Source organism: Acanthaster planci, linkage group LG06 (genome assembly GCF_054643075.1).
Source record: "Acanthaster planci isolate LZ-2023a linkage group LG06, COTS_SCS, whole genome shotgun sequence".
Taxonomy (NCBI): domain Eukaryota; kingdom Metazoa; phylum Echinodermata; class Asteroidea; order Valvatida; family Acanthasteridae; genus Acanthaster; species Acanthaster planci.
Genome location: NC_141782.1, coordinates 6312860 through 6337145, shown reverse-complemented (window position 1 = coordinate 6337145; position 24286 = coordinate 6312860). Strand labels below are relative to the sequence as shown.

The window sequence follows — 24286 nt, the reverse complement described above, 5'->3', positions numbered from 1 at the left end:
CATCAGGCACCCTGATTGTCCATACGGGGCAGTGAGGATGAAAGCAGATCCCAGTCTGGATGTGTAGATGCCACAGTAGGACATGGGGTATGGTACATAGGTTGTCCAGGTTTCGCTACCGTAGAGTAGGGTGCTCAGCACACAGGCATTGTACAAGGACATCTTAGTGTGCATGGTGAGCTTGTTGTTCTCCCAGACTCTCTTGGACAGCCTAGTCATGGTGGATACTGTTGTGGATATTGCCAATGCATTTGCTGATCTCTGAGTCAAGAGACAGGTTGCTGGAGATCGTCAATCCAACATAGATGAATTCATCAACTACTTCCCGAGCGTAGTCCCCGATGGCAATGCTGGGTGCCTCGCTGACATCCTGGCCCATCAAGTTAGTTTTCTTCAGGCTGATGGTTAAGTCGTATTCTATGTAGCCAAGCTCTTTGTAGAGTATGTCCTTGGCCTCTGGCATGGAGCAAAGGGTCGAATCATAAGGACTAATTATGGTGACAAAGCCTGCTGAGGTGGAAAGTCCCACCAATCTGTTGGTTATATAATGGCCGGCAGGATGCTGTTCTTCACAGCAAATCCAACACCATGTAGTCTTGCTTCCTCTTCGGCTCTGCCCCACCAGAGAACAGTGTAGTCTTTCTCACGCAGTAAGCCTCTGTCAGCAAGCCTGGTCTCTTGAAGGGCACAGATGTCTATGTCAAGCCTGAAGAGCTCAGCATTGATGATGGCTGTCTTTCTGAAGTCGTTAATCTGATGCAAGTCACCGCATAGGCCAGGACGCAAGGTCCTGACGTTCCAGCTAGAAAGTTTCAGTTTCTTCTTTCACTTTGTTGTCTTGCCTGGTGCAGTGTTTCAGTCTGCTTGTTGGGCTTTCCTTAAGATACAATCACCTACTTGAAGTATGCAGGCAGACTGTGGCGGATCAGCACCTTACTGGTCAGGGGCTGCCCAGCTTAGTTAATTTCCCCTTCCCGCCTTGCTTGTGGGGTCCAAAGAAATGCAGAGCAGTATGCTTGGCACCTGCTTGGCTTGCAGGAGCTGCCAAGATGGCGATTAATAGTCAGTCCAGCTGTCTTCGGGGCTCCACTCCGGATTTGTGTAGGGTTTACTCCTTAGCCTTTCATTCTCCTGAAGGTATCAGAAAGCAGCCGAACCACGACTCAATGATCAGATTATTTAACCCATAATTGGGGCCCTTGCAGATGCAACTACTCTGGGCCAGAGCAGACCTGGGAGCGATGATATCTAAGGGGTAATTCCACATTCCCAACAACTCTAGAACTCCCGAACTTGAGCCTTGTTGCCGGATGCAGTTTAGTGTCATACCCAGGAGAGGAATTACACAGGAAGCACGGTTTAATACTAAAAGGCAGTTAATCGAGAAATACAAAAGAGTGCATACAGGGTACAAAATAACTCTCAAAACTCTGAGAAAAGGGAAAAAACGTCGGCTTGTAATGGCACTAAAATAGCAGAAATATGGCGGTTGTATTGCTAGGCTTTGTGGGATAGAGCGTGCACTACAGTTGATCAAGATTTTAGCAAATGGCAAAATGGCTCTTGGAAAATATGCATTAAAATAGTAATCTGGATAGGTTGAATGCCGTAGACTGTAAATTTCACATAACACTTTAGATACATCATCTACAACTAATTTATAACAAACTTCATTTCCAAGACCCTTTCACGCATACATACCACCTGCACGTAAACCTGGTGCCATCATCAGGGCTTCTAGTTCTGGTCAAAAAACAACTATACAAATGGCTGTGCATTCAAATGATCAATTTCCAAAAACTGAATAAAACCAAAGAGGCTATGATAAAATGAAAAAAAAGTAATGATTAAAGCATAGCAACAAACTGAGTTTTAACCACTTCGTGCCAGGGGTAATTATAAATGTTGCTTCTGCTGGGCCAGAATATTTTTCATGCTTTTCATTTTTCCAAATTTCTTAAAAATTCATATCTTCCTTTGCTGGACTCTTACACCCACACAAACAATTGTCTGGTGGCTACTCTAATCTTACAGACAACATCTATTGACGCCAGAGTATTTCAGCCAGGCCTGCCACCTTGTAAAAAGAGCCCAAATTGTGCAGTGTTAAGTAATTTTCTTTTGTTCCAGAAACTGGCACAGTGCGCTGCTGATGTCTTTTCAATAGGGGCCCAATTAGCATGCAGCAGTACTGTGTGGCTGATTGCTGCAGCGATCGAGCGCTTTTTTCCCCAGAAGTAATCTGCTCGCACTGAATGCCACAAACCATGATATACTGTTTCAAAACAAGACTGGATTATCTCCACTAGTGAAAAAATGTTGGTAATTCCCAGGTTTAACGGTTTTTGGTTACAGGGCCCAGTTCCCTTTGTCTGTTTTCAGACACCCCTGCTGTGCATATAAAGGTTACGTGTCCGAAACAGGGTTCCCCAGCAGCAAGTGGTTAAACTGAAATACATATATATCCAAATTCACCTGAAAATGGGGGAAATGAAGCATAACAATAAAAGCCTTGCATTAAAACCAACAGTTTAATTGTTCAACTTTTTGTGAATAGATTTTTTATTAGGATAATTTTATATACCTTGATTAAATGACTTGTTTGAAAATGCAATGCTTCCATTTTCATCCTTGATAACAATGCCAGGTGGACATGTATAAAGGCTAACACCTATCTCAGTCTGGCTGCTCGTTTCTTCCACAAGACACCTGGGGCTGAAAGAATCTGGCCTAGAAAGAAGACAAAAGACATATATTTTGAATCTTTTTCACAAAGAAACAAATTTCAAGGACAATACTCATTTTAACACTTATATGTGTGTGATACCTGTTATGCCCCTCACGTCAACTACATCTCCATTGCAAGCAACAACATCTCAACATTTTTTCTGTGCATGGGTAGTACATCATTACACTCATTTGCAAGAGTTTAGGACCACCCATACAAAATACATTAACCTGAAGACAAACAAAACTTAAACCAATCAATCACGAAAACTTTTTTTTTTTCCAATGTTTGACCTTAGTATCTTGGTTAGACAGTTATTTGACTATATTTCCATGATTTGAAATGTTAACGGTCTAAATTTACAGTACTGTGCCCTCCTTTATTTCTGATTTCTTAGACTGGCTTTTTTCCCATGCTGCCATACCGACAAAGTGCATGCCACACAAGACCTCCCTTTGTAAAAAAAATTTCATTCAAATGGGTATATAGCACTACACTGGTGTTAAATAATCATTCAATGCAGTCCTTTTGTAAAGCAGGCCTAGTGACAGAAATACCAATAAAATTCAAGGTGGTCTTAAGCTTTTCCAAATGACTTTACTTTGTACTACATGTGCATATATTTTGCATGAAAGACAGGTTCTCATGTTTCATTATAGCTTTCAAAAATTAAACTACTCCATGAAGAGCATAAAGAACAAGATGCTTAAAACAACTTTAATACCTTTAACAAGAACTGCAGAAAAATTTCAGTCTCTCAATCTTTCAATGTATGGAAGATTTAATAATGGCATTTAAGTGTATGCTGTTATCAAACAAGGCCTTTTAAACAGAGCAGAAAAGCACTGTGATGTCACTTGACAAATGACTTCATTATCATTACATCACAACTATGTTGTTAAACTTTAAAACTTACCATGCATAAAAACAGAAATAAAACCACAAGCTGAAGGAATCATAATGTCATTGATCATGGGACACTTAGAACTCTAAATTCAAAGTTAAACAATCAGTGAGAAAATGATTTTGTCATCCAAAAGAGTCTTCCTTTTGCTCTAGTTGGAACACAATCCAAATTTAAATAGAAATCTCTTTAAGACCATGGGCCAAACCAGATGTCCATACCAACTGTGCTGAGGCAAAACAACAGGGGTGCTAGATGCATTCTAGTATTGACTTAAGTACAAATACATGTGACAGCATCTCAAAATGAGTAGCTTAGTCAATTCATTTCTTCATTTTGTACAATGCCATTAATTACATTGTAACAGCATGGGATGTTCATCCCTTCACATTTAGGCTGAATGAATAATAATTGCCATTGTTGCAGGTAATGTATGACAATGAATTACAGCAAGGGACCTTGCAAACCATCACAACATTCAGCAATGATGTAATGTGTAGATTGCTTCAGCAAGTCTTAGATTTAAAATAATGTGCCCATGTCATGGAGCTGTTTGGGGGGTCTACCTTAAATTCCTCAGAGATGGATATACAAAAATCTGTCAAAATTTTGGACGTCTCATTTGGATATGGTGGAGATCATGTTGGGACTGTTGATGGGACTAGGGGATTGGCTTCTTCATTTGGCATCCATGAAAGACATGATTCCCTGACGCTTTCATTCATTCATTCAATTGACATTTATTCCGATAGTGCATATATGAGGCATTCAAATTGTATGCGCGTTTACAATTCATGAAGGATAAAGAAAATAATACAAACAGTAGTAACTATGATGGCATTTGCACTACCGAGGCCTAATTAAAAGCCAAGGGCTTGTACTGAAATGAATTGAAAACGGACAGACAACAAACTACAGGACTAACAAACAGACAAGAAACTGAAAGATGACAGATGGAAAACGATGGAAGTAATTTGTACAAGGCAATAATGTGAGCTACAGAACAGAAAGAGTATATACATGTTATGGAATTGAGAGGAAAACTATGCTAAATAACTAGAGAGAAGATCATTTTTGTATGACGTTTTGAAACGGCCTACAGACGATTGTGTTTTCAAGGTTGTGCTAATATCATTCCAAAGTCGTGGCCCCTGAAATCATAAAGTATTAATCAAATAGGATGTGCGGGTGTATGGAAGGTACAGGTTGCGAGACCGCGTGGGATAGTCATGAACACTGTGGACAGGGGTGAAGAAAGAAGAAAAGGCATTTGGGAGAGGATTGTTTGTGCATTTGAACATAATAATAATATCAGTGAGTGTGTCTTGAGTCGTGCAAAAAGAGGGGCTGTGTATGCCTGTGGAAGTGATTGAGTGCAAATCCGAACAGCTGTTTTCTGAATGGTTATTAGTGGGTGGAGTTTATTGTAGCTTGAGCGTGCCCAGACAATGTTACAATTGTTGAAGTAAGGAAGGATTAGAGTATTATAAATGGTGAAAAGAGTGGAAGGGGGAAGGAAAGAACACAGCTTGGATAAGACACCTGTATTCCATGAAGTGATCTTCCCAATCGAGGAAATGTGGTCATTCCAGTTCAACTGATCGTTGAGTGTAACTCCTAATAACTTTACAGAATGTACCTGGGAAATGGATGAATTATTGATGTACATGGAAGAGTAATAGTCCTTGGTCCAGACTTAGTAAAGAACATACATTTGGTTTTATCAGAGCTTAGAGAAAGTCTATTAGCTTGGCACCATGATGAGACATTTGCAAGTTCGATATTCAGAGTCTGGACAAGGGAATGCTAGCTAGTGTTTGAATAGATTATTGTAGTATCATCTGCAAATAAAAGAAATGATAACAATGTAGAAGAAGAGTGAAGGTCGTCAATATAAGTTAGGAAAAGAAGAGGCCCAAGTATTGAACCCTGGGGAACTCCACATGTAATTACTCTCCGTGAAGAAGATGCACCGGCAACAACAGTAAACTGAGACCTATTGGAAAGATAGTCATGAAACCATCCAAGAGCCTGTCCTCTCACACCATAGAATTCTAGTTTAGAGAGAAGAAGGTTGTGATCTATTGTGTCGAATGCTTTTGACAGATCAATGAAAATTCCTGCTATGAAGAGTTTATTGGATAAAGAGTTAGAAATGATATCCGTCAACTGAATGAAAGCCATGTCAGTAGAGTGTTTTGGATGAAAGCCAAACTGATGTTCAAAGAGGGTACTGAACTTAGAGAGAAAAGCAGACAATTGGTTAAAGACAAGTTGTTCCAGAATTTTTGAAAAACAGGGAAGAACAGAAATAGGTCGATAGTTATGAATATCACTAGAATCACCACTTTCAAATATAGGTATGACTCCAGCAGCCTTCAGATTGAGGGGAACAGAACCAGTTTGAAGAGAAAGATTGAAGATGAGAGTGAGAGAACAGGATATAAATGGAACGACATATTTTACAACAGAAACATGAATGTCATCGATAGGATATGTGGGATTAAGGAAGAAACTAGCAGAGTTAGAAGTATGAAGATTACCAGGAAAATGTTTATTAGTAAGATTTATTTTGTTTGCAAGCGAAGGACCAACATTGCTAAGATAGAAATTGAAGGAATTAGCAATATCCACCGGATTGATGAAGACTTGTTGGCCATCAGTGCAACAGTTTGGGATGTTTGCTTTAACATCCTTCCAGAGAATTTTGTTAATTTATCGCCAAGTATTTTTTACATCATTTTATTCTTCAAAAATATGCGTGTGGTAGTCTTTCTAGGCGAGTCAAATGACAGAGGTCAGGCGATTGCGATAGCTTCTGTACAGACGTCCATTGGCTGTGAAGGGGTTGCGTAAGTATCGCCGGTACAGCTTATCTTTGTGGTTGCAGGGGTTGATAATAGCTTCGGTGATCCAGGGTTGTTTAGTTTTGTTTTTTTCCTGTAATTTTTTTAGGGACAAGAGGAAAATGTCGATTGCACTTTTCTGTGAAGAGAGTATGAAAAGTATCACAGGCATTGTCAGTGTGCTGGCATTCGTAAACTGCAGTCCAGTCAGTGGATTCAACATCTGTGGAGAAAGAACGCAAAGTGTTAATATTAATGTTTCTTGCAACACCGGTTCTGGGACCAGGGCCAGCAGCTAAGAAAAAAGAGGGAGTAATTTGAAATGATGGAAGATGATCAGAAATCATCATCGTTGTTGGTTAGTATGTTTTCAATCAGAGTGCTGCTATGAGGGGATATACGAGTGGGTCTGTTAATCAGTGCATGGAAGCCGTAGGAACAGAAGGTATTTACAAAATCATCTGAAGGCTGGTGGGTCTTATTCTTCGAAAGATCAAGGTTATAGTCTCCCATTATGTAGCACAACTTCCCCTCCGTAGCGACAGTATTCAAACAAAAGCCAAAATACTGCTGAAAGTTAGCTAAGGGAGTTTCAGGAGCCCTGTAGACATATCCTATCATCAGATTACGGAAAAAGTGACGCTCAATTTCAATGAAGATACATATACACTCGTAATCATCAGCATGTGACATTAAGTCCTCCCGGACTCAACAGATCAAGGGGCCCTTCACAAACATGGCTGCTCCCCCTCCAACTTTCTCTGAACGTGAAGTGTGAACCAAGGTGTAATCAGCCACTGAAATGTACAGAGGGGGAGATCCTCTGAACCACGTTTCAGTAATGCTGTAGATGGAAAACGGGAACTTCAGAGTGGACAAGGAATCTTGGATATCGTGGAAGTGGTTACAGAGGCTCCTGGAACTTAAATAGAAAATAAGCCTACTTCGGGAATATGTTAAGGCATGTTCTCCATAAAATGGACCAAAATGCAACTCCGGATGTCATTTTTCAAAACTTCTGAAAGAGTGACTTTGATCATGTAAAATACAAATAAGCACCTTCAGATTTATGAAAATGATTACTTGGGGGTTATTTGGCATAATGTGTACATTTGGTTGCCTACCAGCGCAAATCAAATGGAGGTGAATTCATTTAAAGTTTATGTCAAAGTGTTTACACCAGAGGACTTGATTTCAAAACTTCTCTCAACAAGAAGGAGAATTCAGTATAGACTGATGTATTTTATAGCACCTAAGAATAACTGTTTAAAATATAAGCCATTAAAAAAGAGCACAAAATTGACGGAAAATGATGGGAAAAGTTTGGCTCTCTTCATTCTCTTACCGTTCATAATCACTCTCACTATACCAGCATTTGGCAGTGGAGGAAGGAATTACATGAACAACAATTTCTGCCTGTTTCCTCGGTACCCCGCCGAGCTTTATTGCTAAGCCCTGGTCTGTCCAAAGTTAACATGGTGCCCAGATTATACAACAATGACAAAGCCTTACTTAATGGTAACAAACACTAGAGTTACACTTAGTTTAACTGGCCTTATAATAGTCAGACCTTACTCAATTGATTAACAGCAAAATTTACTCAACTAATGGCGAAATTTACACGACTGGTAACAAAACACTTTTGTTACACTTACATCTAGTTCTTGCTGAGCTTATAATGATCAGACCTTTACATTGTCAATAATTAAACATACATGTACATAGGATCAGGAGGTGGCTAAGTATGGCATTCGGCAAGATTATGCCAACTCTCCCTGTAGAAAAGGCATCTGGCAGGATTATGCTAACAACTGGTATTAGATGACAAGAACAAACATGCATATAGTCGGTTTAACTATCACTCAATAGAAAGAAACATGCATATGGTGGTTTGACTGCACCCCAGATGATTAATATTCCCTGGTACAGATGAAGTAACAGAGCATCGCATCCCACGCTTTGCTGAAGCATTGGCAAGAAAGTGCCTCACTATCCTGTGCAGGATATATAACAGGAGCCCCCATCAACAGACATGTCCCCCACCCATCTCACCCCCCTCAAGGTACGAGGGGGTAAGCCCGAGGAAGACGTCCTCCAGGGCAGGGATTGGGCAGAGACACCCCGCTCCAACCTGGCACTCTACGCCAAACAAGTTCCCAATGCAGAAACTTGCCACCCCCCCCGGATAAATAAGCAACTAATGCACAATGTACTGTGAGGTTTTGGGCTGAAATGACTCATGGATCAGATAGGCTTGGGTTGAGAGGTATAACGCACACAGGTTGTAGTCTTAGCGGGAGGAAGGGAAGAGGAGGACACCTGGTTTGGCCTCAAAAAAGGCCAAGGCCGAGTACAGGTTAAGGAAAAATATTTGTTCCGTAGTGCAAATAGATGGAGGCCATCCCACCAATACACTGATTGTTGGCTTGGGTGGATGTTGTGTAGACGACTAATAGCATGAGCATTTGCTAGCTAGCTACATAGCCTGTGTACATATTTGTTAAGAGCATACACAGTTTTACGACCCACACCTGGGTGCAATTCCCCGAAGTAAAAGAGCCTGAGAAGAATATCGGACCAAATAATTCTAACATCTGGTAGTGTGTGTCTGGTGTTTTGAAGGCCCTCTTCTAATCTCTCCCTGATTACTCTACGTGGCATGGAGAAAATATCATTGATGTCCATATGGATAATGATGGTACCGGGTGCAGGGCCGCGCTCTAGATGGCTTCGGATGTAGGGAACAACCACTGAGATTCTAGCCCCACGAGTCCTGCTGGCCCGTGCATGGCTGGGGGCTAGACTTTCTTGGGTCTGATGTATAGATTGACTGCTTGTGATTTCCAACATCCCAAGTGTTGGATTTGGGGAACCGCTATTCTGTTAAGGGTGGCAGAGGTCGCAGCGCCTATGCAAAGGCTATGGGAGCTGAACCCTGTGGGGGGGGATGCCTAAGCCTTTGAGGCAGGACTGTAACATGCTATTGGACTGTAAGCAGTGAGGGGGGAACCATCAAAGTGAACAAACAGTGGGCCTGGAATTGGTGGATGCACCTGCAAGTACTCCATGACAGCATTCACTAGGCACATTGTGGAGTTGCGCTGCCTACGAAAGTGCAAAAATCATTGAATCCCCTCTTTGGTCTGTTTTTGAGAAACAAAGTTTTACAACCATGACCGCCTGACTTTTGCCCACAAAGGAAACATCACTGTGACTTAAAATCCATGAGCAATCTGCAGTCTCAGTCAACCCTTTAAATAGAAAAACAGTATTTGGTAGCCATTGGCTCCTAATGGAGAAAAATCTAGGTGCCAGCACTTTTATGAAAATGTAGTAATCACTTGTGCTGAATATTCATGAACGCATGTACACACATGAAGTATAAATAACGTGTGTTTACATCATCCATCCATGCCAAAGAATCATGACCTGGCGTGGCACATGTCCACCATACAACTTGCATACAAGTACCAATGAGGTCAATCCACGAAATCAGGGTTTTTGCTGAGGATTCAGCCCCGGAAATTATGATGCCCATAGTTTCAGCGTTTCACGGACACAATGCTGCATGAATTGCGCTATTTCTGACACTCTAAATCACAGCGACCCCCTTTAATTCCTTTAATGGAGCCCATGCCATGCCGTGGTTTGTAAAATGGCCCAGGTGTCCGTATACAGTGCATCAGCAATGTATGTTTAGATCAGGAACCAACCAAAACCGTGCGCATGATCGCTACACACGTACATGTAAAGTATGGTATATATACATGTACAGTGCACTTAGTGCGACTCGATGCGACTTGCGCTGCCATTTCTACTTTTCGGGAATGAACTTTGAGTACATAATCATTGCTTTTTTTATTTTTAAGCATACTTGTAATTGTTCAAATACATTTGAATGTAGTTTTTAAGCTATCTTGAGTCGCAAATGGTGACTGGATGGTGAAAATATGATCACATTAGCAAAATTTTGGTTGCCTTTGTGACTGATTTAGGCGCTATTTAAAGTGTTGGCCTTTGTGGATGCTGTGAATTCCCCCACTCACAGAAACCCAAAGAAGGCGAGGAAGAAGGCAGCTCAAAAGAGTGCGGCCTCATCAAAGGACGCCGTGGTGACGCTGGGGATATTGTATAATTTCCCGAGTAGATCAAGTGTGATGGGCCGTCTATTGTCGGATTTGTGGGTTAATCTGTGGTATCCCTCCTTAAGCTTGCGAACAAGGAAATTGGCTGTACGGTCTGCCCAATTCTTAAGTTTATGTACATAAGCAACTGCTGCAAAATACGTACCCATCATGGAAGGGGCAAACCCTTCCACTGACAGATAGGCAATGAAAGCCGTAACGTGGTTACTTGGAGCTGGCCACGAAAATGGGAGCGTGGCTTGGCGCCTGAATTGTTGAAACTGCTCTATCTCCCTGCTGTATGCTGCCCATGTGCTCTTGGAAAATGAGGCCCCAAGCAGACGAATTGTTCCTGTGTTTAGAGACTCCATAAGGCTGGTGGGACTTCGGAGCTGCAGCTGGCTGCTCCGGGGGCTAGTTCCCTGAACCGAGGCATCTGCAGGCGAGACAGGGCATCAGTAATTTCTTTTTTGGACCCTGGAATGTGCTTAGCTTTGAACAGGACGTCGTTGTTGCTGGGACAGTGTAATACAAAGCATCTCACCAGCTTTATTATCTTTGGGCATTTGGATGACTGAGTGTTAACAATGGAAACAACAGCTGCATTGTGGGACTGAATCAGGACCCGCTTCCCTGAGAGTAAATTTCCCCAAAGCTTGACAGCTACTTCTATTGGGAAAAGCTCGAGCCACGCTGTGGACAGTTTTGCAGCTTTTATGGTCTGAGGCCATGCGCTGTTGAACCAGCGACCCTGAAAATAGCCCCCAAACCCAATGCCACTGCTAGTGTCTGTATAGAGCTGGATGTCATTATTCATTAGCCAGAACTGGTCGGGGATGATGGTCCCTGCCATTAAAGCTATGCAGGAAGACATGCCACATATGCAGGCCTTCCTGTGCCCCTACTGAGAGGTGAACAAGATGCCACGGTTTCCGTATGCCTTTGGTTAAATCTATAATTCTGCGGAGGAAAGCTTGCCCGGGCAAAACTGCACGACACAAGAATGACAGGGGCCAAATGATGGACTGGAGATTTTTCAGTGTGATTTTCTTGGAGTGTAACGCTTCGTCAAGTTTGCCAGATATTTTGCCGATCTTGTCTTGTGGCACAGAAACAGACTGGGAGACTGTGTCTAGCTCCAGCCCAAGAAAAGTTAAGTGTGTGGAGGGGGTTATAGTCTTGTCATGGGCTAGTAGCACCCCCAAGGCTGCACACACTTCCATGAAGCAGTCAAGTATGGCCTGACATGATTGATTCCCTTTAGCATTGGCCCTAACGATGAACAGGAAGTCATTGACATAGTGGCAGGTGTGTCCCGGCCCAACCCGACTACGGATTACCCATTCTCAAAGTGTAGAGAAGGTTTCAAAGTGGGCCGGGCGCAAGACGCCCCCATGGGTAGGGTTTTGTCTGCAAAACTGTTGTTCAATACCTTCAAGCCCAATAGGCAGAAGTCATCTGGGTGTATTGGTAAAGGCTGAAAAGCTGATTGTATGTCTGCCTTTGCCAGCAGGGTGCTTTTCCCAGCCCCCACCACCAAATTGGCTGCCTCATCAAAGTTAGTGTAATGAACGATGCACATGTTGTTGTCAATGCCGTCATTGACTGATTCATGTTTAGGGTATAAGAGGTGATGGATTAACCGAAAAGCGCCAGGTTTCGATTTCGGAACAAGACCAATGGGGTGTCCTGTGCTATGCGTGGCCCAGTGAACCTCAGCCTAAAACCAAATGTAAATCCACTGCGCAACTTGTTAGCTGCCTCCGTGTCCGGATAAATGTCAAGTAATGGGAGCAGCACCGCTACGTTAATGGGTGAATGTGCCAGACAACACATACATTGGGCCCCTACAGAGCATGCACCGTCTCCATTTGGGGCTGAAGGGCCAGCGCAGCCTGGCTTAACGCCCACTGCCATGCTGCTTGTTCGGGGTTGATTTGCAGGAGGCTGCGTCATGCCCAGTTGCTTGGCATGAGGAACATTTGTGGGTGTACTGTGGTACTATAGGGACCCCCCTGGCCCCAGGCATTGAAGTGCATGTATGACAATCCCGGGGCTGCTACATACAATGCCCACAGCTCACCATCGATGACCGACCAAGATCTACTAGGATGAGATTGTTGGCGCAAGCTAAACTGACAGTCATACTCCAACCATCCCCGGCCCCTGAACCATGCAGCTGCCATTCTTACAGTGTGCATGTACTTTAAAAGCTCCTGTATTCTCTGAGGATGCGCACCCAAGAATACGGAAGTGAACACTAGGGAGGCATCTGTCCATGCGAGTATGGATGAGATTTGATGCCTTTTCTTAATTTCTCTCAAAGAGATTTGCCCCATTTTATCGGCCTGTGAGCATGTCAACATTGATAGTCTTGCTGGATCTGGAGCCTGAGGAGCGCCTGCCCAAACAGCGTCGAATTCCCGGCTCTGGAGGCAGCAGCTGGCGTAGCAGGTTTATCTACTCCATGTCCAACCCCAGCTGGGGGCCGAAGGTGTTGAGGGCCCGGAGATTTACACTGCCGAAGTGGCCGGTCAAGTTTCTCGCATGAATGTTTCCGATGACCGAGTCACCATCCTGGCCGCCAGAGGGCACTCTACAGCTGAGCCGGTGGAGCAGTTGTAAAAGGATGATGGTTTGGCGGTGCTTTCTTGCGCTTTTTTTTTAAGCTTGTGTTGTACATCCACTGATACGGATTTTACTCTCTCTTTTTTGCAGTCAATTTTTTTTTACACTAATGACAGAATCAAATGATGTTTGCAACTGCCGACTTTGGGACCCGATTAATTGTGAGAGATATTTTTTTATTTCGTGATTATGGTTTTAATATGTGTACATATTATCACCTTTCACCACATATAAATCTGTGTAAAATAAACGTGGGGATTATCACTCCTCAGTAAATTTTACTGGCTAGGATTTCAACAGGTTGTTCACATACGTCAAAAATGCTGACGTTCAAGACTTTAATTAATTCCAAATAAGTTGAAACATGGACTGGGTCATGATTGTTCCAGACATCAGCCATGACTTTCCTAATTACATCAGACACTGGGAATTAATTCACCGCTGTTCACTTCAGGAAAAATGAGCCCCCAAAGTTGATTATCTAATGGTCCATATTTTGAGGAGCTTGCCATAAGTCATTAAAAGTGTCACTTTCCAATCCTAATCATCAAGAGTAGAATAAGAAAACATACCTTGTGAGTACAAACACAAATACACAGTTACAAAAACAAAATCAAATGAACAAATGAAAAGTATAATACAGCTGAAAAAATAAGACTGAAATAAGATACAGTTTCGCAGATGAATTTTGACGTGTGACATGAGCTCAAATATATATAAATACTTATAAAGAAAGCCAAACTGGCATGATGGAAAACGTATTAAGGCAATAAAAACTTGGCATGAGAAATATGCATCAATGCAGGAACAACATGGATAACACAAATACAAGTCAGATATAAACCTGGCAAGGTGAGGCAAACAACACAAAATTGGCAGTACATGGTAGAGTAAGCAGGTACTCGTGGGAGAAAATGTGTAAATAATTAAATTAACCAAACTGAAGGCACTAAGAACACCGGGGAGAACACAGTCAACAAGCAAAAGAAAGTTTGAGCAAACATGCTGCCAGGAATAACCAGAAAAATGAGGGGAAGACACATCAAAGCTTGATCTTGCCAGGCAAGGTAAAACAAATCTAAAAACAAACGGCAGCAAATAATGTATTGTCAGCAAGTGCAACATAAAGGAAACAAAGTTCGCTGTGCAGATGCCAAGGTTGCTTACTGGTGACTGCAACAGACTGAGAACAGGAGATGGTGAGTAGAGAGCCTTGAGACGGCATTACATCATCAGGTTAAGACTGACGATAGAAGCGGGCCAGTGAACCACCAGTTTCCCTCCACTTACCAGCCACAAAGCGGTACTTCTTGCCGTCTTTGTAGGCAGCTGTGGCTTGGGTAGATCATTTCCTCTTTTCCTGGAGATCAGTCTTGGTTAGATCATTAACGCAATAATAGGGGTCTCTGCTGAGTGCCTGCCGTTGTTGCTGGAGAATCTTGATCTTATCTTGGTAACAATTAAGTTTGATGAAGAGGTGTTTTGGCTTGCCTTCCAGCTTTGGTCCATCATGGTGAGCTCGTTCCAGCGTCACCCCTGCCATGTTGAACTTTTCTTGAAGGATATTTTTAGCAAAGCTCAGACAATCTTCGCCCTTTTCCTAAGGGAAACCAATAACCTGTAGGTTATTTCAGCAAGAGAATCGCTCGAGTTTGTTCAGCTGTTCGGCATGGTAGGCCATGATCTTTTCAGCTGCAGCTAATCGTGTAACCAGTCCATCGAAGTGCTTCATTTTGCTTAACGATGACAGACTCAAGTATGCCTGATACCTCGCCCACTACTATGAGCAAATTTCTTGACTGCACATCGATGAACCATAGATACACTCTGTCACAGTCTATGGGAACTTTAACAAGGAGATCACTTCACACAAAATTTTTATATTTACACCATATACATCTAAATTTATTCAAAACAATAATTATGCACAACTTGAAATTGCAGGGGAAATATCTGAAAATGTCCCTCAATGCAGAACTTGGCCCATGACCATAGAACAGCAAATTCATCAATCATACTAGATTTATCTTACAATTAAATTTCCTGCCCAATTCTTATTTTACACAGTCAAATTCCGCTATACGAATTATTCAATATTTGCAATGCTCAACCATCAATTCACGTTAAAAAACTGTCAGTTTCTTGTACATCCTTTCTTCATATGAACAGTTCTAGAATCCTTATTTTGCCGGTCAATTCTCAAGGCTCAATGTTAAAACGTCTAACCACACAATCCGTCCGCACTGTGGAGGATATATATTTAGTAAATTAGCCAGAGTTACTTCAAACTGCAATTCCTTACTTAATATCTAGACAAGTCAAATAAGTCGAACAATTTATACGTTTATAACCAAAATATCACAATACCACAAGTAGTTCACCACAAGGGTGACATTTATACAGCAAAGAATCAGTACATTTCCCACGATGTGTGACCTTTAAACAGGTGCAACAAACCAAATAAATCAATTATCTCGAACTTTCAATCCTCTTCACAAGATAAGGCCAAATACAGAGGGAATCAAAAAAATTAATCAGAATATTATACAACAATAAGAAATTATTTATGTAGGGGAGATTTGCAGTGGTGTTCGTCACAGCTACGGTAGTTCCACACCCATCATCCAGATCGCCAAGGCTAGTTGAATTGCCAGAGCAGGACGACGCTGTGGAGAGCCGCCTGTAGTTTCATCTACACAGGTTCGGGAACAGCGAGGCTTCACTCTGCCAATGGAGTTCCCGGCAGCTAAGACTCTCTCCAGGCTTCACAGATTAACTGGCTGCCTACAACATCAGGGATCCGCTGATCCATGTACATCATGTAAAGACCATGACTGCCGTTATTCCGCCGACATATGCTTGTCCGAGCCACCCCCAAGACTTCACAGAGCCTCAATCATCTGTGCCAATAGCCAAGGGACGGCACAAGCTAACCAAAATGGCTAAGTCAGCATAAACAGAACACCGTGTTCCCTCTACCGCAACATGTAGCAAATCTCACACCACACCCTGTTTAATCAATCCTTATATACATTCACACCCACATTCAGCGAGTGCCAAGGGTGCACTCATGCACGCCCCTGCATTCCAAAGCTGGGCTAGGGCTAACACAAAGGTGAACTAAGTTAATAAATACAAAACTACAATAGCCAACAGCAATCATGGTCCTGCCAGGGATACACTAAAAAAAAAAAATGGTTACTCTGATTCAGCTGTGACACACTCCCACTTTGTGGATAGTGGTTTCTCAGTGCAAATGTGACCAGCAATATCCATTCAGAAGGATTCTAGTGAAGCAAACTATCAAAGAGTCAGTAAACACAGACATCCAAACTCCCGGCAGGACCTAGGGATTCAGCCTAAAACCTGGAGCTATCAGCAAGTACTATCTTACAGCAGAGTACAAGAGCAAATATCTCAGAAAGTTAAGAGACATGAGAGGTTTAGATGGCACCAAATTGAATCACCCAGATCTGCACCTAACACGACTCTGCAAATATGAGTGTAACATCCGATCTCTGATTAATCTAAGAGAAACCAATTGGATAAACTGAGACAGGAGCTAAGCAATTGGGTCAGCTTGTCCATTAGTAGCCTGGCTAAGTGGGACACATTGTCAATAATCTTTGGAGGGCTCAAGTCAGGCTGCGACAATTTTTTTTAGCTTGCTCGATCGGGCAGGCCATGCGATAAATTTGCTTGCCCGAATTAGATCAACACTTGCCCAAGATTTCTCGGAATCCACAATTACTGTGGTTATTTAACTTAGGCCTACTGCATGCATGCAGTCTTTTATTAGGCCCCCCAACATAGTTGTGCTTCCAATTGCATGCCTTTAAAAAATAGGGTCGGTAGGTTGGAAATTTTCGGGGTTTTTTGGTCAATTTTGTTTTTTGTCCTGATTGAATGACATGAACGGGGACGACAGCTTCTAAAATCTCAAAAAGTGATGAAAACCTGTCTTAATCTATGTAACAATTTTTACAAGCGACAATTCACAAGAACTATGGGCAATTCACACAGTGTGACTCTGGCAATAATGACATCAAACTGGCCAACAATGTATCGCGTGGTAAGCATGTGTGAGGCATCCAGACCAGCAGGTGAAAATCCTTGTGCTGCACCAGGAACTTTGTTGAAAGACGCCCGCTTCAAGTACGAGCAAAACAAACTCAAATTAAACTCATGAACACAGAAAATACAGTCATAAATAAGAGACAAGTTCTGTGGAGGAACTGACAAAAAACATCTTGCAACATTGATTTTTTTGTACCTGTGGCTTTAGGGTTGCGTGCATGTATGCCCGATGTAGTGTAATGGAATGGAACGTACAGTACATGTAAAGACTAGTTCAGGTTGCTACATTTCTTTGCACGGGCGCAACGTGGCAGGAACCAGAGCAGCTTTGTTTAATGCATTGAGCTATGGGCACGTGTTTTCACCACTGCGACAGCGAAACATGAAGGAGAACTCGAGGAAATAACGGAAATTTCTTTTCTTGCAAATGTAAGTAGGAAAACATACAAAAACAAGCGTTTTAACGTAAGAAAAAGTTATTGAAAGATATTTTGTGAAGACAGAAAGACATCAGCTTTTCTGGACTTGTCCGAACGAGCACATCTACTTAGAATTTTAATTGCCAGAATGAGAATCTGATTGCCCCGGACTATCGGACAGGCGATTTGTCGCGGCCTGGATCAAGTGGTAGGTGAACGAGCATACAAGAATTTCAAGGAAGAGCACTAGCAGAAAGATCCACCAATAGAAAAATTCTATGACACAATCAAAGAGCAGAGTACAAAACTTTCACTCACTTCTTATTTATTTATTTATATCTGTTCATCCAACAGTGTATTTAGTGCCAGTTACAGGATGATAATGAGTGAAGAAGACAATGAAGAAATGTTCAGTTTCAGAGGTGGGAGGAAAACCATGGATAAATACTTCGGGACAACCAACCGACTCAGGTAGGGACTGAAAATCCAATCCACATCAGGATCAGGATTCAAACCCAGGCCTCCAAAGGTAAATATTATTGGATATTCAGACTTTGGAGTATATTTGTAATCTAACAAAGACAAAAAAATTACGATTTTTCCTTCATCCTCATAGTAATCGTTAGCCGAAGTTCAGGACTACTCTCATTAAGAAAAACGTGTGCAAAGCCAATGGAGGAAAACTGCAGCTTTAATCTCATGTAAGTGACTCCTGATGACATCACTGCGACGTTATTTTGGCAGCCCCACACACTGTTGGACTACATATGCTCCAAATACAAAGTCATTCAGATGTACATGTATGACTGCAGCAGTCTTAGACGTTAGAAAAACGTGCACAAAACCTATGAAGAAAAACTGCAGCTTTAAAGTCATGTCACTTGATTTACGTTGATATTGGAAAAAATTTATGAAATATTATTTGATATTCGGACACGCCACTGTGACAATTTAATTTTGACAGGCCCGTGGATAGATGAACTACCTATGCTCCCAATACAAAGTCACTCAGATGTATGAATGCAACAGTCTTTAACTTTAGCAAAATGTGTACAAAACCTATGAAGAAAACTGAATATTCCAAATTTAATAATGAATCACGTGATGACGTCATCATGACAGTCATTTTCCTAAAAACCCTCTCTAACTGTTGAGCCAAGAATCTTGACCTAACATATATCAAATCAGGTTGAGAACAGTGTGGAAGTCTGGCTGTTGAAAAACGTGTACAAAACCTATGAGAAAAAATGCAGCTTTAATCTCCTGTCACGTGACCCCTGATGAAGTAATTTTGATGATTCTTTCCTGGGAGCCTTGTTCATGAGGAACTTCAAGTGCACATTGACGGAAATAAGTCATAGGCCTAAAATTTCACCGCGGCCATGGCGGTCGGTGCCCTTATATTTGGCCACGGTGCTGTGAAAAAGGCACTCTGTCCACGGCCAAAAATGGCCGTGTGCCCCTTTCATCTCGGCCATGGTGCCCCTGAAACTGTACCTTTTATTTCCAGTAAGTTGCCGATATTAAATCCGCGCAAAGAATTAGTTTTGTGGTGCGGCCGAAAGACGGACAATCATCTTCATGCTACATGCTTCACGAAATTCACTTCTCGCAAAGTCACGTCCATTCCATAACGGTCATTCTGAACAGGGCTACGTCTGCATATTGCAACGTACATAATCCAACCATAGCCGATAAATTCCCAGAAAGCAAAACACAAGAGGGCACTATGTCATGCAGAGCCGGAGGTGTGCGCACGCAGCAGCTGACGTCACTTGACAAAAGTTACAGCCTTGTACCTGAAAATTATCTGCCCATATATTTTTGTTGATGTTATGGCCTTATGTAACTAGTTTTTGCTGACTTTACATCAACATGCAACATGACATTATTTAACCACAAGAAATTAAAAAATCATTTTCCTCCATTATTTACATGTAAGTTCAACTGAAAAAGAGGTGTCCCTAGCTGCAACTTCATCATCTCATGAGGAGATTGTGGATGTGTTAGACACCACAGACATCAAACTGCTGATCCTGGATATGCAAAAGGCAAGAAAAGAAAAACCATGCAAGGCTTCAACTGTTTAGTCTTGGAAATATGAAGGGTTAGAATTTGAGAAGGATGAAACTGGCTTGGCAACCGTTGCATGGTGCAAGTACTGTTGAAAATACTATGGTGAAGATAGTGGCAAGTCATCAGTAAATCTTGGGCTAGCCCAACTGTGCAATCTTGATGCACATGTGAAGGGGACAATGAATATAAAGAAGGACACTGCCTGTGATCATGGCAACTCAGGTATCCATGCTCAAGCAGTGACGCACTGTAACTACTGGTATTCCAAAGAGGTGTCACCTATTGCAAAACATCTCCACAGTGTGGATGAAAAGACACATGACAGAGTGTGTAAGCTCTTCAGGTGGGCTTACACTGTTGCCTTTGCAGAGATGCCCTTCACTAACTTCCCAATGTTGCTTTGGGTAGACCGAGTAAATGGGGTGGATCTTGGAATGACGTATGAAAATGACATGTCTTGCAGAACATTTATCCAACATATAACTGGTTCTATGCGTGATGATCTGAAAACAGTATCCAGAAAGAGCCCTTCTATTGTTCCTCGCTGTTTGATGGTAGCACTGACAAGACCCTGTCTGAAAAGGAGATCATAAGTATCAACTACTGGAAGATCGCCTTCCAAAAATCAAACTTTAAGGGTAAGCAGTATTTTCCACAAGTATGTAAACAGATAGACTTTGGTCAGTATTTTTTCTAATTTGAGTATTTAACCTGGCCTGAGATTTACCAGTCAGAGGGCAAAAAGGAACAACTTTTTAAATGAAAGTTCATTTTTTCTCCCCTTAAAATAAGCTTATCTAATAAGTTTTGGAGGGGGAGACAATTTCAATGACATGAAGGTCTAATTTCCTCATAACTACAAAACATACCTTCGAAAAATAATGCTGCTTTTATCATTTGGAGTTAGTTGGTTCAAAATATAATTTGGGCCTATGGCATTTTGGCAGTTTAATATTTCCAAGTTTCTCATGTCAAATTCTATCCCAGTATCACAGAACCTGAAAGCTCAAATGCAGCTGATATAATGCAATGCTATAGCTGCAAAATGCCAGGAAATGGATCTGAATCTACAGACTTGTTGCAATGCCTCAGCTGCAGATAGAGCATCTGTAAACTTTGGCAAAACCAATTGGTGTCTTAACCACTACCTGCCGGGGACACCGAAATCGAAGCCGTAACAAAAGACCATACTCCGAACAAAAGACCAGGCTGCTGGGCATTGCCGGCATTTTTCACTCTCAAAAGTGGTGATAATCCGGCGTTGTTTTGAAACCGTATACCGGGGTTTGGGGCATTGAGAGCGAGCGGATTACCACCGGGGACAAAGCGCTCCACCACCGCAGCGATGAGCCACACAGTACTAGCCCCTATTGAAAAGAGGTCAGCAGTGCACCGAGCCAGGTTCATGAATAAAAAGCCAGTTATACAACACCGCACAATCTGGGCTCTGTTTACAAGGCTGCTGACGTGGCTGAAATACTTGGGCGTCAATAAAGGCCACCTGTCAACTTAGAGTAGTGCCTAAAGATTACTTGGTGCGGCTATAAACGACCGTTACATGAAATGATTAATTTTTGAAGGATTTTGAAAACGGAAAAAATGATAGTCATGCCGGCCCAGCATCATCAACATTGAAAACTGCCCCGGCATGAAGTGGTTAACACTGATGCAGAGAGAGTTGGATATGCCATGGATGATCAAAATGCATTGCTCACAGGCTTGAGGTGGCCCTGAAAGATGCCTTTAAAGATTCGTACTATGAGAGAGAGGCAAGTTCAGTGATAAGTACTACAATTACTACATGTAGCTAAGCTATGAAATTGAACTTGGAAGAATTTTCCAAATGTCATTTGAAAACATTTGAAACGTCCTTTCTACTGCAGATTGACAAATTCTTGATTGAACTGTACTACACGTACAAAAGATCTGGCAAGAAGTTTAGGAATCTTCAATGGGCTTGGGAGGCGATTGGAGAAATGGTTCTGAAGCCTGTGCGTCACCAAGGGACAAGGTAGATTGACCATTGTAGAAAAGCACTGAATGTTCTAAGTAGGGATTACTCAGCACTTGTCACACAGTTTCAGGAAATGGGGTCAAAGTTGAGAAAAGACATCCTTCATGGTGATCGTGCCAAGGCACGTCACTACGCAGCAAAGATGACATCTCTTCACTTTATCTTATACATGGCCCACTACCAGGACTTACATGTAGCAGAAGATTTGGCAGACTTGTCACTTGCCACGCAGAATGAGAACTTGCCCTTGTCATCTGTGCGGTCCACAATAGACGTTGCAAGTGCAAGTATACAGGCAATGAAAGAGTCACCATCTTCATAAAGTGCTTTAAGAGACTGAGGAGAGTTGTAAAGATGGAGAGTCTGTGGCTGTCACCTTCAACGGACATGGGATCTCTAAAGACAAGAAGCAGGTTGATTCTTTTTAGAAGAAGTCAACTGAAATAGTGGATAAAGTAATCAACAACATGGCAACAAGATTTGAAGGGTTCACCACTGATGATGTCCTTCAGGCAGCTGACATCCTGGATCCCTCTAGCTTCCCTAGTGATAAGGAAGCTCTATCCATCTATGGGGTCCAGCAGATTCGATGCTTGGTTAACCATTTCAGCAGCTTTCTGACTGCCAAAGGTTGTGACTTGGGCCAAGCTCAAGTATGAAATCAACAGATTTCACATATCAAACAAATTCTATCCCATGTGGCAGAAGATACTGACACAGAAATCTGAGAAGTTCCCTAATGTGCTTCACCTTGTGCAAATTCTCCTGGTATGCCCAGTGGCCACTGATACAGTTGAAAAGCAGTTCTCCTACATCAAGAGGTTCCTTGGGGACTGGAGACATGGTTTGTCTTGTTAGACACTTGATGCATATCTTCAGGGGGACCAGAGCTGCATCTTTATGATGTCTAACCAGCTGTAATGAGATGGATGTCATCATCTGTATGCCCAAGAAGGCCATTTACCAAACCATACAATTCTCAGAAGAAAACTGCAACAGTCAATGTCCAAGACTCCGTGTCTGAGACAGACTCATAAGTAAAGCATGTGAGACGGATAGGATTTACCAAAAGAGGAGGCAATTTTATTTCTTTTGCATTTTTAAACTTGTTTACAGCTTTGCTTTTTTATTCTTCAGTAAGAGGAGATTCCCCCCTACAGATCTGTTCTTGTCACTTCACAGGAGTTTTAAGTTTTTCTTTATTTGAATGCCCCAAAACAGTGTTTGGCCTTGGTGCCTTTTCTTTATCAAAAAAATGGCCTCGTTGCCCATGCTTTTGGCCCCGGTGCCCCTTAAAATGTCCACTTACCTGAGGCCAAAATGGCAGTGCCCTAAAATCATTGAAATTTGAGGCCTGAAGTCAGATTGACCAGAGTGCCGAAGACAGGCTGTTGAAAAACATGTACAAAACCTATGGGGGAATATTAAATGTCAAAAAATCAATTTAAAAATAGGTGATGACACTTTCGTAGCAATCGAACATAACAAAGGTTTCAATATAGTGGCTTGAAAATGTGTACAAAATCAATGGGCTGAAAACACCTATGGAAAGAAGCTGCTCCTTTAAGATGTCACGTGATTTGCATTTAAACTGAAAGAAAATTTTGAAATATTTGATATTCGGACTCTTGAGTATATTTATAATCAAACGAAGGTGAAAAGTATACAATTTTTCTTTCATTCTCATAGTAATCCTGAGCCCTATGGGAAAAAAATGCAACTTTAATCTCATGTCATGTGACCCCTGATGATGTTATTTTGACGATTTTTCTTTGGGAGCCTCTCTTAATGAGGGACGTCAAGTGTGCATTGCAGGAAATAATTCAGATTGACCAAAGTGCCGAGGACAGGCTGAAGAAAAACGTGTACAAAACCTATGGGGAAAGATTAAATATCCAAAAATCAATTTAAAAATAGGTGATGACGTCATCATGACATCATAAATTTAGCAAAATTCTTTCATCACGTTCTTTGTTGTCTGAAACTTTGAAGTCGATCAAACCTCTCAAACTAATCCAAATGCTGGCTTGAAAACGTGTACAAAGTCAATGGGCTGAAAGATCAATGGTAAATCACATGACGTCATCATGACGTCATTTATTTCCAATAATTTTTGTGTCAGCATCTTTGTTGGCTGTCACTTTGATAACGATCAAACATCGCAAAGGTTTCAAAATTGTGCCCTGGAAACGTGTACAAAGTCAATGGGCATTAAACTCGTTTGCAGAAACACTGCTCCTCTAAGTTGAAGTCACGTGATTTCAACAACTGAACAATTTTTATGAAATATTACTTCATATTCAGACTCTTAGGCATGTTTCAAATCAAATAACAGAGCGTAAAGTATCCAATTTCTCTCTCGTTCTTATAGTAATCTTAATCCAAAGTTAAAGACTACTCATTCACATGTGTTAAATAAAAAAAACGTGTACAAAACCTATGGGGAAAAATTAAATATTCAAAAATGAAT

At 41.7% G+C, this 24286-nt stretch overlaps 1 protein-coding gene across 7 annotated transcripts in view; it reads right to left on the bottom strand.

Moving 5' to 3' along the window:
• Window positions 1–24286, bottom strand: part of LOC110988817 (chloride channel protein B-like) — a 167512-nt gene that overhangs the window by 42799 nt on the left and 100427 nt on the right. For all 7 annotated transcript variants that reach the window (XM_087137605.1, XM_087137607.1, XM_087137608.1 and 4 more), the window contains one exon: window positions 2585–2730. In XM_087137605.1, the coding sequence (XP_086993731.1) occupies window positions 2585–2730 (146 nt within the window). The remainder of the gene's footprint in view (window positions 1–2584; window positions 2731–24286) is intronic.